Raw genomic sequence first — 13,519 nt, forward strand, 5'->3', positions numbered from 1 at the left:
TTGTTTGTATTTTTTTTCAAATGATAATTCGGCCCCTCAACAGTCTGAAGGATTGTGGACCGGCCCTCTGCTTAAAAAGTTTGGGGACCCCTGCTCTACTGTATATAGATACAGCTCAGAGCTTTAACACACTGAGCCACCGGAGGCTACAAACTATAATATTAGGCTGGCGTAATTGCTACATTAAGAAATAGCTCATGTGATTCTATATCCACGGGATTCTAAATGAGCCACTTGGGGGGCATAAGATAACAACACCCAGCATCCCCAAAAGGACATCTTCCCAAGCTGGACTAAGACCAAAAGCCAAGATTGAGATAGATGGCTTTGGGGCCCAAGTGGCCGGCAGGTGGCACTCCGGCCCAGAGTTGCATCCGGCTATTATTCGTAATAACAGTCATCTCAACTCTTTTCATTCGCCTTCTTTTATCCATGCTTGGATTGCACGAAAACACTTGGCTTATGCAACGTGTCTCTCAGGCAATATGTAAAGCCCGCGCGGAGAGGAGGGGAAGCGGCTAATGATCCTAAGGAGTTGGGTCAAAACGACCTTTTCCTGGGTCGCTCCGTCTTTCTCTGCCTGCCGCAAAGACCTGGAGTTGGAGTTTAGCAAATCCTTGGCCCTCTTGGGCAGAGGAGACCAAAGACCGAGGCCGGACACCATGCCCAGCACTCTTTCGGGCAAGGCGGCCCAAACCAGGGCTTGGACTCTTGTTGTTGTTGTTGTTGTTTTAGAACAGGGGTCCCCAAACTTTTTAAACAGGGGGCCATGTCACGATCCTTCGGACCGTTGAAGGGCCGGACTATAGTTGGCCACTGAGCAATAATTAATAATAATAACAATAATAATAATAATAAAGAGGGTTGGAAGAGACTCCTTGGGCAATTGAGTCCAACCCCCTTCTGCCTCTGTGCACCAAAAGCACAAGCAAAGCATCTCTGACAGATGGCCACCCAGCCTCAATGTTGTTAATAAACATGAAATTAGGTTATGATTTTACAAATTAAGCACAAAACATCATGTTATACAACAAGTTTGACAGAAAAAGTAGTTCAATACACAGTAATGCTATGTAGCAATTACTGTATTTATGATTTTAGCACCAAAATATCACGATGTATTGAAAACATTGACTACAAAAATGCGTTGGATAATCCAGAATGTTGGATAAGCGAGTGTTGGATAAGTGAGACTCTACTGTAATAATAATAATAATAATAATAATAATAATAATAATAATAATAATATCAGGACCTCAAGATCGAACTGCAAAGGCTCTGGCAGAAACCAGTGCAGGTGGTCCCGGTGGTGACTGGCACATTGGGTGTCGTGCCAAGAGATCGCAGCCGGCATTTGGAAACAATAGACATTGACAAAATCACGATCTGCCAACTGCAAAAGGCCACCCTTCTGGGATCTGGGCGCATCATCCAAAAATACATCACACAGTCCTAGACACTTGGGAAGTGTTCGACTTGTGAGTCTGTGATACGAAATCCAGCATATATATATCTTGTTTGCTGTGTCATAATAAAATAATAATAATAATAATACATCACACAGTCCTAGACACTTGGGAAGTGTCCGACACATGATCCAATACAACAGCCAGTAGAGTGTCTGCTGTGGACTCATCTTGTTGTGTTTCTAATAATAATAATAATAATAATAATAATAATAATAATAATAATAATAATAAGGGTTTTAAGAGAAGAAGAGACCTTTTGGGTCATTTAGCCCAACCCCCTTTTGCCCTTGTGCCGTGGGGGCCGGATAAATGGCTTTGATGGGCCGCATCCGGCCCCCGGGCCTTAGTTTGGGGACCCCTGGTCTACACCAGGGGTCCCCAAACTAAGGCCCGGGGGCCCTCCGAGGTCATTTACCTGGCCCCCACCCTCAGTTTTATAATATAATATATTGTATATACATATAATATTGATCATAATATTATAATGTAGTACAATATAACACTAATAATAATACCATATAATAATATTAATTATATATTCTATATTACATATAATATTACTAATAATATTACAGTATAGTGGTATAGTTCAATATAGTAATACTAGCTGTGCCCGGCCACGCGTTGCTGTGGTGAAGTCTGGTGGTATGCGAAATAAAGTATTGAAGTATTGGTGGTAGTTAAGGTAAAAGGTAAAGGTTTTCCCCTGACATTAAGTCCATTATAAATGGGTTATATAGCTGTGTGGAAGGGCCTTGAGTCTACACTGCCATATAATCCTGTTAAAATCAGATAATCTGTATTTTATAGGCAGTGTGGAAGAGGCCTAAGTGAGGCCTAACTCTGCCTGTCCCCTGGGCTGAGTGGGTTGCTAGGAGACCAAGTGGGCGGAGCTTAGCCTTCTAATTGGCAGCAATTGGATAAAAACAATTCTTCCTCTCCCTCTAATTAGGACTTTATTTTTCTTTTCTTTTTGTTGTATGAACGTAGAGGCATGGATGAGGGGTTGTGCTGCCAAGTTTAGTGTTTCTGGGATGTGTAGTTTTGTTGTTTTGTCCTAGGCCGAAATTTCATTACCCTTTTATAGATATAGATATAATGCTAATATTGTGCTATGCTAATAATATACTATATTGTATGTACATATAATTTGTAAGCCACTCTGAGTCCCCATTGGGGTGAGAAGGGTGTGATACATAAATGCAGTAAATAAATAAATAATAAATAAATAAATTTTAGACTTAGGCTCGCCCAAAGTCTGAAATGACTTGAAGGCACACAACAACAACAACAACAACAACAACAACAACAACAACAACCCTAATTAACTTGACTATCTCATTGGCCAGAAACAGGACTACACTTCCCATTGAAATCCTGATAAATGTATGTTGGTTAAAAAAATTATTTGTAAATATTGTATTGTTCTTTCATTGTTCTTCTTGTTGTTGTTTTTGCACTACAAATAAGACATGTGCAGTGTGCATCGGAATTTTTTTGTATTTTTTTTTCCCAAATGATAATCCGGCCCCTCAACAGTCTGAAGGATTGTAGACCGGCCCTAGGCTTAAAAGATTTGAGGACCCCTTGTCTACACTGTAGACTTAATGTAGTTCGGCACCACTTGAACCGTCACGGCTCAAGGCAATGGAATCACGATAACTGGAGAAGGTCTTTCTCCTTCTTCTCCAAATCCCAGGGTCCCACATCATGGACAATGTCAAAGAAATAAGCAAACACTATAAAGGTTCAAAACATAAAATGCAATATGTATATTAAAGCATCATATACAGTAGAGTCTCGCTTATCCAACGTAAATGGGCCGGCAGAAAGTTGAATAAGTGAATATGTTGAATAGTAAGGAGAGATTAAGGAAAAGCCTATTAAACATCAAATTAGGTCATGATTTTACAAATTAAGCACCAAAACATCATGTTATACAACAAATTGGACAGAAATAGTAGTTCAATAGGCAGTAATGCTATTTTGTAATTACTGCATTTACGAATTTAGCAACAAAATATCACAATATATTGAAAACATTGGCCGGGCACAGCTAGTTTTCCATATATATATATATGTATCATTCTATTATTCTATTATTATTGTAGTATATTATTATATTATTCTTATATTATTCATTATTCATGACTACATTGAAACTAGAATAGAGAGAAATCAGCGTGGAAATTGCAAGAGGTACCATAGATTATTGTACATGGAAATAATGATAGTAAATAGTTTTTGATTTATTAAATACAGTGATATATTACAATTATATATTTTTGTTATTTAAACTATATATATTGTGAAATTATGGTTTTTTTCTCGAAGTGACACACCACCCAAGTTGTGCTAGGTTTTTTGGTGAATTTTGACACACCAAGTGCAAAAGCTTGCCCATCTTCTGAACAGTCTTCAAAGGCAGCCCCAGATAGAGCGCCTTGCAGTAGTCTATTCGAGAGGTAACAAGCGCGTGGCCATTATTATCACTATTATGATTATTATGTTGTCGAAGGCTTTCATGGCCAGAATCACTGGGTACTGCTTTAAGTTTTCCATGCTGTCTGGTTATGTCCCAGAAGCACTCTCTCCTGACATTTCGCCCACATCTATGGCAGGCATCCTCAGAGGTTGTGAGGTCTGTTGGAAACTAGGCAAGTGGGGTTTATATACCTGTGGAAAGTCCAGGTTGGGAGAAAGAACTCTTTGTCTGTTTGAGACAAGTGCAAATGTTGCCGTAGATTAGCACCGAAAAGCCTTGCAGCTTCAAAGCTTGGCTGCTTCCTGCCTGGGGGAATCCTTGGTTGGGAGTTGATTATGAGGTTGTGAGATCTACAGTATTATGATTATTATGTTGTCGAAGGCTTTCATGGCCGGAATCACTGGGTTGCTGTAAGTTTTCCATACTGTCTGGTTATGTCCCAGAAGCACTCTCTCCTGACATTTCGCCCACATCTATGGCAGGCTTCCTCAGAAGTTGTGAGGTCTGTTGGAAACTAGGCAAGTTGGGGTTTTATATATATATATATATATATATATATATATATATATATATATATATATATATATGGAATAATGTCCAGGGTTTGAGACAAGTGTGAATGTTGCCATTGGCCAGCTTGATTAGCATCGAAAAGCCTTGCAGCTTCAAAGCTTGGCTGCTTCCTGCCTGGGGGAATCCTTGGTTGGGAGCTGATTATGAGGTTGTGAGGTATATGTATATATACATATATATATATACATACACCCCACAACTTCTGAGGATGCCTGCCATAGATGTGGGCGAAACGTCAGGAGAGAATGCTTCCATCCAGCCCGGAAAATGCACAACAACCTATCATTATTACTATTATTATTTATTTTATTGTATGACACAGCAAACAAGATAGACATGCTGGATTTCGTATCACAAAATCACAAGTCGAACACTTACCAAGCGTTTAGGACTGTGTGATGTATTTTCGGATGATGTGTGCAGATCCCAGTAGGGTGGCCTTTTGCAGTTGACAGATCATAATTTTGTCAATGCCTATTGTTTCCAAAAGCTCGCAGTGTGCCCATCATAATATATTATTATTTTAATAAATAAATATTATTATTATTATTATTATTATTTATTGTATGACACAGCAAACAAGATAGACAATAATTAATAATAATAATAATAATAATAATAATAATAATAATAATAATAATAATAGGTTGTTGTGCATTTTCTGGGCTGGATGGAAGCATTCTCTCCTGACGTTTCGCTCACATCTATGGCAGGCATCCTCAGAGTTTGTGGGATGCATACACCTCACAAGCTCTGAGGATGCCATTATTATTATTATTATTATTATTATTATTATTATTATTATTATTATTATTATGGGTTTCATGGTTGTCTGTCAGGGGCCCTAGGAGCCCCTCAAAAAGTGTTAAGGGACGCTTTCCCGTTTCGCCCACATCCTGCCACCTAGCAGTTTGAAAACATGCCAACGTGAATAGATCAATAGGTACTGCTCCGGCGGGAAGGTAAGAGTGTTCCATGCAGTCATGGTGGCCACATGACTTTGGAGACGTCTAGGGACAATGCCGGCTCTTGGGCTTAGAAATGGAGATGAGCACCAACCCTTAGAGTCAGTCACGACTGGACTTAACGTCAGGGAAAACCTTTACCTATTTATTATTATTATTATTATTATTATTATTATTATTATTATTATTATTATTATTATTATTATGGGTTCCATGGCTGTCTGTCAGGGGCCCTGGGAGCCCCTCAAAAAGTGTAAAGGCACGCATTCCCGTTTCGCCCACATCCTGCCATAGATGTGGGTGAAATGTCAGGAGAGCATGCTTCTGGAGCAAGGCACAACAACCTATTACAGTAGAGTCTTACTTATCCAACATTCGCTTAGCCAAGGTTCTGGATTCTCCAATGCATTTTTGTAGTCAATGTTTTCAATATATCATGATATTTTGTTGCTAAATTTGTAAATACAGTAATTACTATGTAGCATTACTGCGTATTGAACTACCTTTTCTGTCAAATTTGTTGTAAAACAGGATGTTTTGGTGCTTAATTTGTAAAACCATAACCTCATTTGATGTTTAATAGGCTTTTCCTTAATCCCTCCTTATTATCCAACATATTCGCTTATCCAACATTCTGCCGGCCCGTTTATGTTGGATAAGTGAGACTCTAGTGTCATAATACATAATAATATTTTATTTGTAACCTGCCCTGTCTCCCCAAAGGGACTCTCAGGGGGGTTTCCTTAATCCCTCCTTGTTATCCAACATATTTGCTTATCCAACGTTCTGCCGGCCCGTTTATGTTGGATAAGTGAGACTCTAGTGTCATAATACATAATAATATTTTATTTGTAACCTGCCCTGTCTCCCCAAAGGGACTCTCAGGGGGGTTTCCTTAATCCCTCCTTGTTATCCAACATATTCGCTTATCCAACGTTCTGCTGGCCCGTTTATGTTGGATAAGCGAGACTCTAGTGTCATAATACATAATAATAATTTATTTGTAACCTGCCCTGTCTCCCCAAAGGGACTCTCAGGGAGGTTTCCTTGTTATCCAACATCTTCGCTTCTCCAACGTTCTGCCGGCCCGTTTGTGTTGGATAAGCGAGACTCTCCTGTATTGTGTTTCTTTTCAGTCAGGCGCTTTTCCTTTCCCGGCACGCGCCTCTTTTTCGGCTCTTCCGCCGTCCCTCCTTCCCTCCCTCCGGCCGGACCCGTCCAAAAAGGCAAGAGCGAGCGAGGGAGCGCGCGAGCGGGCGGGCGGAGAGGAGGGAAGACGGAAGAGCCGTGAGGGAAGAACAAGCGGGAGTTTCTCCTCAGTCGCTCGCCAGGCGCGCTCCGACGCTCAGGCAGCGCCTCGGACCCGCTCCTCCCGTCCGTCAGTTGGAGGCTTCTCGGTTGCCGCAGCGGCTTCCCGACGGGGAGCATGGGCAGAGGGCTCCCCGCCCGGCGGCGCTTTCGACGTAAGCAAGCCAAGCGGCATAAAAGCGCGGGCGGCGAGGCGAGGGGCCCAGAGGCCGGCTGGAGGCGCCATGCAGCGGCAGCCAAAGCAGGAGGCCGAGGCGGCCGAGGAGAAGGAGCCCCTGCTGCCCAGCCAAGAGCCGGTAAGCCCCTGCCAAGCTCTGGGAGTTGTAGTTCGCCGCAACTTCCAAGGACGGGACTCTCAAAGACATCCCTTTCCTGTCAGACTATTACTACTGAGATTGTGATTAAGGTACTACAGTAGAGTCTCACTTATCCAACATAAACGGGCCGGCAGAATGTTGGATAAGCGAATATGTTGGATAACAAGGAAACCTCCCTGATAGTCCCTTTGGGGAGACAGAGCAGGTTACAAATAAAATATTATTATTTATTATGACACTAGAGTCTCACTTATCCAACATAAACGGGCCGGCAGAACGTTGGATAAGCGAATATGTTGGATAACAAGGAAACCTCCCTGATAGTCCCTTTGGGGAGACAGAGCAGGTTACAAATAAAATATTATTATTTATTATGACACTAGAGTCTCACTTATCCAACATAAACGGGCCGGCAGAACGTTGGATAAGCGAATATGTTGGATAACAAGGAGGGATTAAGGAAACCCCCCTGAGAGTCCCTTTGGGGAGATTGGGCAGGTTACAAATAAATTATTATTATTTATTATGACACTAGAGTCTCACTTATCCAACATAAACGGGCCGGCAGAACGTTGGATAAGCGAATATGTTGGATAACAAGGAAACCTCCCTGATAGTCCCTTTGGGGAGACAGAGCAGGTTACAAATAAAATATTATTATTTATTATGACACTAGAGTCTCACTTATCCAACATAAACGGGCCGGCAGAATGTTGGATAAGCGAATATGTTGGATAACAAGGAAACCTTCCTGATAGTCCCTTTGGGGAGACAGAGCAGGTTACAAATAAATTATTATTATTTATTATGACACTAGAGTCTCACTTATCCAACATAAACGGGCCGGCAGAACGTTGGATAAGCGAATATGTTGGATAACAAGGAAACCTTCCTGATAGTCCCTTTGGGGAGACAGAGCAGGTTACAAATAAATTATTATTATTTATTATGACACTAGAGTCTCACTTATCCAACATAAACGGGCCGGCAGAACGTTGGATAAGCGAATATGTTGGATAACAAGGAAACCTCCCTGATAGTCCCTTTGGGGAGACAGAGCAGGTTACAAATAAAATATTATTATTTATTATGACACTAGAGTCTCACTTATCCAACATAAACGGGCCGGCAGAATGTTGGATAAGCGAATATGTTGGATAACAAGGAAACCTTCCTGATAGTCCCTTTGGGGAGACAGAGCAGGTTACAAATAAATTATTATTATTTATTATGACACTAGAGTCTCACTTATCCAACATAAACGGGCCGGCAGAACGTTGGATAAGCGAATATGTTGGATAACAAGGAAACCTTCCTGATAGTCCCTTTGGGGAGACAGAGCAGGTTACAAATAAATTATTATTATTTATTATGACACTAGAGTCTCACTTATCCAACATAAACGGGCCGGCAGAACGTTGGATAAGCGAATATGTTGGATAACAAGGAAACCTCCCTGATAGTCCCTTTGGGGAGACAGAGCAGGTTACAAATAAAATATTATTATTTATTATGACACTAGAGTCTCACTTATCCAACATAAACGGGCCGGCAGAATGTTGGATAAGCGAATATGTTGGATAATAAGGAGGCATTAAGGAAAAGCCTATTAAACATCAAATTAGGTTATGATTTTACAAATGGAGCACCAAAATATCATGTTGGACAACAAATTTGGCAGAAAAGGTAGTTCAATACGCAGTAATGCTATGTAGTAATTACTTTATTTATGAATTTAGCACCAAAATATCACGATATATTGAAAACATTGACTACAAAAATGTGTTGGATAATCCAGAACGTTGGATAAGCGAGTGTTGGATAAGTGAGACTCTACTGTATTCATATAGAGCAGGCCTGGGCCAACTTGGGCCCTCCAGGTGTTTTGGACTTCAACTCCCACAATTCCTAACAGCCGGTAAAACAGCCGAAAAACTACTTTTTCTGTCAAATTTGTTGTATAACATGATGTTTTGGTGCTTAATTTGTAAAATCATAACCTAATTTAATGTTTAATAGGCTTTTCCTTAATCTCTCCTCATTATCCAACATATTCGCTTATCCAATGTTCTGCCGGCCCATTTATGTTGGATAAGTGAGACTCTACTGTAACTTGAAATCAAAAGAACACTACACTACACAATTTATAAACCTCAAGAACACTACAATATACCATTTACACACATTAAAGATTTTAATGTTGAGGCATGGTAGTCAAAGTGGGGTCCAAACTGCCAGTGGGGATGCTCCCCAGGACAAAAGTGGGGCAAGCTATGTCCCAATTATGTACAGTAGAGTCTCGCTTATCCAACATAAACGGGCCGGCAGAATGTTGGATAAGCGAATATGTTGGATAATGAGGAGAGATTAAGGAAAAGCCTATTAAACATTAAATTATGTTATGATTTTACAAATTAAGCACCAAAACATCATGTTATACAACAAATTTGACAGAAAAAGTAGTTCAATATTCAGTAATGCTATGTAGTAATTACTGTATTTACGAATTTAGCACCAAAATATCATGATATATTGAAAACATTGACTACAAAAATGGCTTGGATAATCGAGGCTTGGATAAGTGAGACTCTACTGTACCATTTACACACATTAAAGATTTTAATGTTGAGGCATGGTAGTCAAAGTGGGGTCCAAACTGCCAGTGGGGATGCTCCCCAGGACAAAAGTGGTGCAAGCTATGTCCCAATTATGTAATACAAGGTGGCTAAAATTAATAAAAGGAAAGAACACTGAGGTTGCAGCACTTCGTTTTTGCCAGTGCCGACAGGGAAGGGCAAAATTCAGACTCTTTATTTTCCCACCCTCCTCTTTGGGTGCATCCACACTGTGGAATGAATGTAGTTTGATACCACTTGAATGGCCATGGGTTGTTGTGATGGCATATCGGGATTTATAGTTTAGTGAAGGACCTAAGGAGTGCATTGGGCAGAGAAGGTGAAAGGTTTTGTAAAGCTCCCAAAGGTGAGGCTAGCCCTTGACTCTGAGCCTCTTCACGGGAGGCTTGGGGCTGCTTCGCCTAGAAAAACAAAAAAAAAAACCCTTTTGACACCTGGTTGTGAATGGAGATGCCACTCTGCTAGCCAGGAGAGTTTAAGCAAAAGTGGACATGGAGCTTGTCTTCAAGTGTTATTGGACTCCTTTCCCAGCATTGCCGAAGAGTGTAGTGAGTTGCTGGGGAGCCGCTTAATCCAGCCCTGTTGTGAGGTATTAGGTGGGGATTCTTGTGACTTGTTAGGGGAAACTTAATTCTTTCCGTCCGGAGCATGCATGCACGATTGTCAGTATGCTCCGCAGTGGGGAAATGAGATTCGCCTCGCCTCTCGCTGCTCTGATGCCGGAGCCCTCGAAAGCACGGCTTTGCCCTGCCTTGTGAAACCAGGGGATGCCAACCCATTCTCCGAAGGGACAGGCACAATAACTGCATGAACCAGAGACAAGAAAGAAGAGCCGAGGTTGCAGAATGCTTTCTTGTTTTCCAGATGTTAGGTTTGGTGCTTTTGTGAGCAGAAAACCAACTCTGGATTCTGGCTTAAACACCCTAGTGAGAGGAGCAATGTGTTTTATTTGTCAGTTGCCCACTGTGTATTTTCTCCTGTTTAATTGGGCATCTTTTTTAAGATTCAGAATGTGCATAATATATTGAGGGAGGACATCCATTTACAGGTGTGTGGCGCAGTGGGTTAAACACTTGTGCTGGCAGGACTGCTGACTTGAAGGCTGGATTGCTGACCTGGGGAGAGCACAGATGAGCTCCCTCTATCAGCTCCATGCGGGGACATGAGAGAAGCCTCCCACAAGGATGGTAAAACATCAAACTATCCGGGTGTCCCCTGGGCAACGTCTTTGCAGACGGCCAATTCTCTCACACCTGAAGCGACTTGCAGTTTCTCAAGTCGCTCCTGACACACACACAAAAATGTGTGTGTGTGTCAGAACCACCTTTTTCCCTCCACCAATGCCAAATCTTTAGACCAACTAGATGCAAAAGACACCCCTGCCTTGAAGATTTGTTTGGAAAAGGGACTTTAAGCAGAATCAGCTTGTTTTCCACACTTGGTGACCAGCTGCACCTGTTGAAATCCCCTTTTCAGGAGCTCTGCATTTTGTCCTCTTCTTCATTACTCCCCTTGTCATTTCATGTAATTCTGCAATTTTGCTCCTTATTACCTGATCCTTGGCATCTCTCTGTTAGAGAGCTTGTGTGTGTCTTCAAGTTGCCGGTCGACTTGGAAACCAGTTTACTCAAAAGCCTTCCCACTCCTTTCCCACTGTTGACAGGTTTGTGATCTTTCAGACACACAACAGCCTCTTTGGCTTGTCATACTTCTCATTTTCATATTGTTGGTCATTTATGTCTGAATTTTTTTTAAAGAGGCAAATGTTTTCAAGGAAATTAGGATATATGTTTCTTTACTACCAGTCCTTTATCCTCACAACTGTGGGTTAGGTTATGGTGGGAGACTGGTCCAAAGTCATCCAATGAATTTTGTTGCTGAGTTTGAACCCGGATCTGTCCAATTCCTTGTCTGACCAACTAGTTGTGATGGCATTGTATAATCTGAGGTGGGCAGAAGCCAAGGGTATTTGGGCTGGGACTCTTTGTCCCCTTGATCTGGTCATGTAAGTGTGATTTATTGTTATAATTGTATTATTTTACTTTGTTTAATAATGTGTTATTATGTTGTTATGTAATATTTGTGTTTGCTTTTATGACTGTAAACTGCCCTGAGTCCCATCCAGGAGATAGGGCGGTATATAAATAAAGTTTTATTATTATTACTAGCTGTGCCCGGCCACGCATTGCTGTGGCAAAGTGGTGGTGGTATTGGTTAAAAGTTGTGGAATTTTTATTTGACGTTATTTGTATTTTTTAAAATTAATTTTATTGTAACTTATCTTTTTTATTTATTATATTTTATTATTTTGTTGTATTGTTTTTAGTTATTTTGTTATAGTATTTTATTGTATTAATTTTTTTAGTATTTTTTATTTTTATTGTATTATTTGTATTTATTTTATTTTTTATTCTTTTATTAACACTGAGCTGAGTGGGTTGCTAGGAGACCAAGTGGGCGAAGCTTAGCCTTCTAAGTGGCAGCAATTGGATAAAAACAATTATTTTTCTCCCTCTAATTAGGACTTTATTTTTCTTTGCTTTTTGTTGTATCAACCTAGAGGCGTGGATGATGGGTTGTGTTGTCAAATTTCGAGGTTGGGGGGCTTGTAGTTTTGTTGTTTTGTGGGTCGCCGTGATACCATCACTCTTTTATATATATAGATTATTATTATTATTATTATTATTATTATTATTATTATTATTATTGTAGACCACCCAGCCATGCTTGACAGTGGCTGGAGGTGACATTTCAGATGACCAGAAGGGCAGTTCCCTCCATCCTAGAAAAAAAATGCTGTGTTCCTGTTACTTATTACAGGTGTTTAACTATAATTCATGATTCCTGGAGGTGGAGTCCAAAAAAAATACAAAAACCCCAAACCTTTCCAAAATGTCATCTTTCCCTGGAATCATGCCCTCTGGCTTCCACATAGCTTGCTTCAGATTAGGCAGGGCTTGCTGCAGATAAACAATTTGTTGTTGTTGTGTGCCTTCAAATTGTTATTTATGGTGACTCAAGACTCTCATGGGGTTTTCTAGGCAAGTTTTGTCCAAAGCGGGTTTGCCATGGTTAAAGGAAGGATGGCCACAGTTCAGCTCTTTTGTGCATCTCAGCCATGTTTCCAGTTTAAAGTTACACAGGCCATTGTCTACTGTGCATATTTTGCAAGATTTTTTAAAAAGCCTATTCAATTTTATGGTCTAGGGAGTTTTAAAAAACAGTTTTTTTTAAAAAAAAACCCGGAGTTGGGTTAATCCTGAAAGATTAGTTTGCAACTTCACTGCTGTATGACTTTGAAATGGGCACCCTTTAAAAAAATCTGGTCATATGAGAGTAGAAAGATCCGGATTTCTGAAAGGGTTGTTTGTGTTAAAATAGCCTTATAGGGTTGTTAATTAAAGGGGCAACTTGGCTGCCCTTGTTCCCAAAATCCCTGCCAATCTTGGTACGGTTCAGGGCAATTATGAGCAAAGGATTTTTGGAAGTTCGAATATTATTGTCACTTGTATCTATCCTGTGAGTAGCAATGTTGTAGTGGAACCACATTGCAATTGTGGGAGAAATGTGTTTTCCCAGTAGCTGTGCAGTATTTCTATTGTAATTTGAAATGTGGGGATGGCTTGGTCTTGTGTAGGCAATTGAGACCCATTGGCTTTACAAAAAATCTATTGGGGGAGATGAAGACTAATAGGACAGGTTTCTGGATCTGGAATCCATTCAGATGCTTGCATTTATCTACATTCTCAACAGGTGGGTGTCATTG

General features: G+C 40.6%; 1 protein-coding gene across 3 annotated transcripts in view; it reads left to right on the plus strand.

Annotated features, from left to right (window-relative positions):
* The first annotated feature begins 6,613 nt into the window (after positions 1-6,613).
* The window catches only part of sh2b3 (SH2B adaptor protein 3), an 82,342-nt gene continuing 75,436 nt past the window's right edge, over positions 6,614-13,519 (plus strand). For 2 of the 3 annotated variants that reach the window (XM_062958396.1, XM_062958394.1), the window contains exon 1: positions 6,614-7,096. In XM_062958396.1, coding sequence (XP_062814466.1) covers positions 7,025-7,096 — 72 coding nt within the window. In that variant the 5' untranslated portion in view covers positions 6,614-7,024. The remainder of the gene's footprint in view (positions 7,097-13,519) is intronic. The other variant, XM_062958395.1, reaches the window with a different exon arrangement.

The sequence above is a fragment of the Anolis carolinensis genome, chromosome X, assembly GCF_035594765.1.
Source record: "Anolis carolinensis isolate JA03-04 chromosome X, rAnoCar3.1.pri, whole genome shotgun sequence".
In the NCBI taxonomy this organism is placed as follows: Eukaryota; Metazoa; Chordata; class Lepidosauria; order Squamata; family Dactyloidae; genus Anolis; species Anolis carolinensis.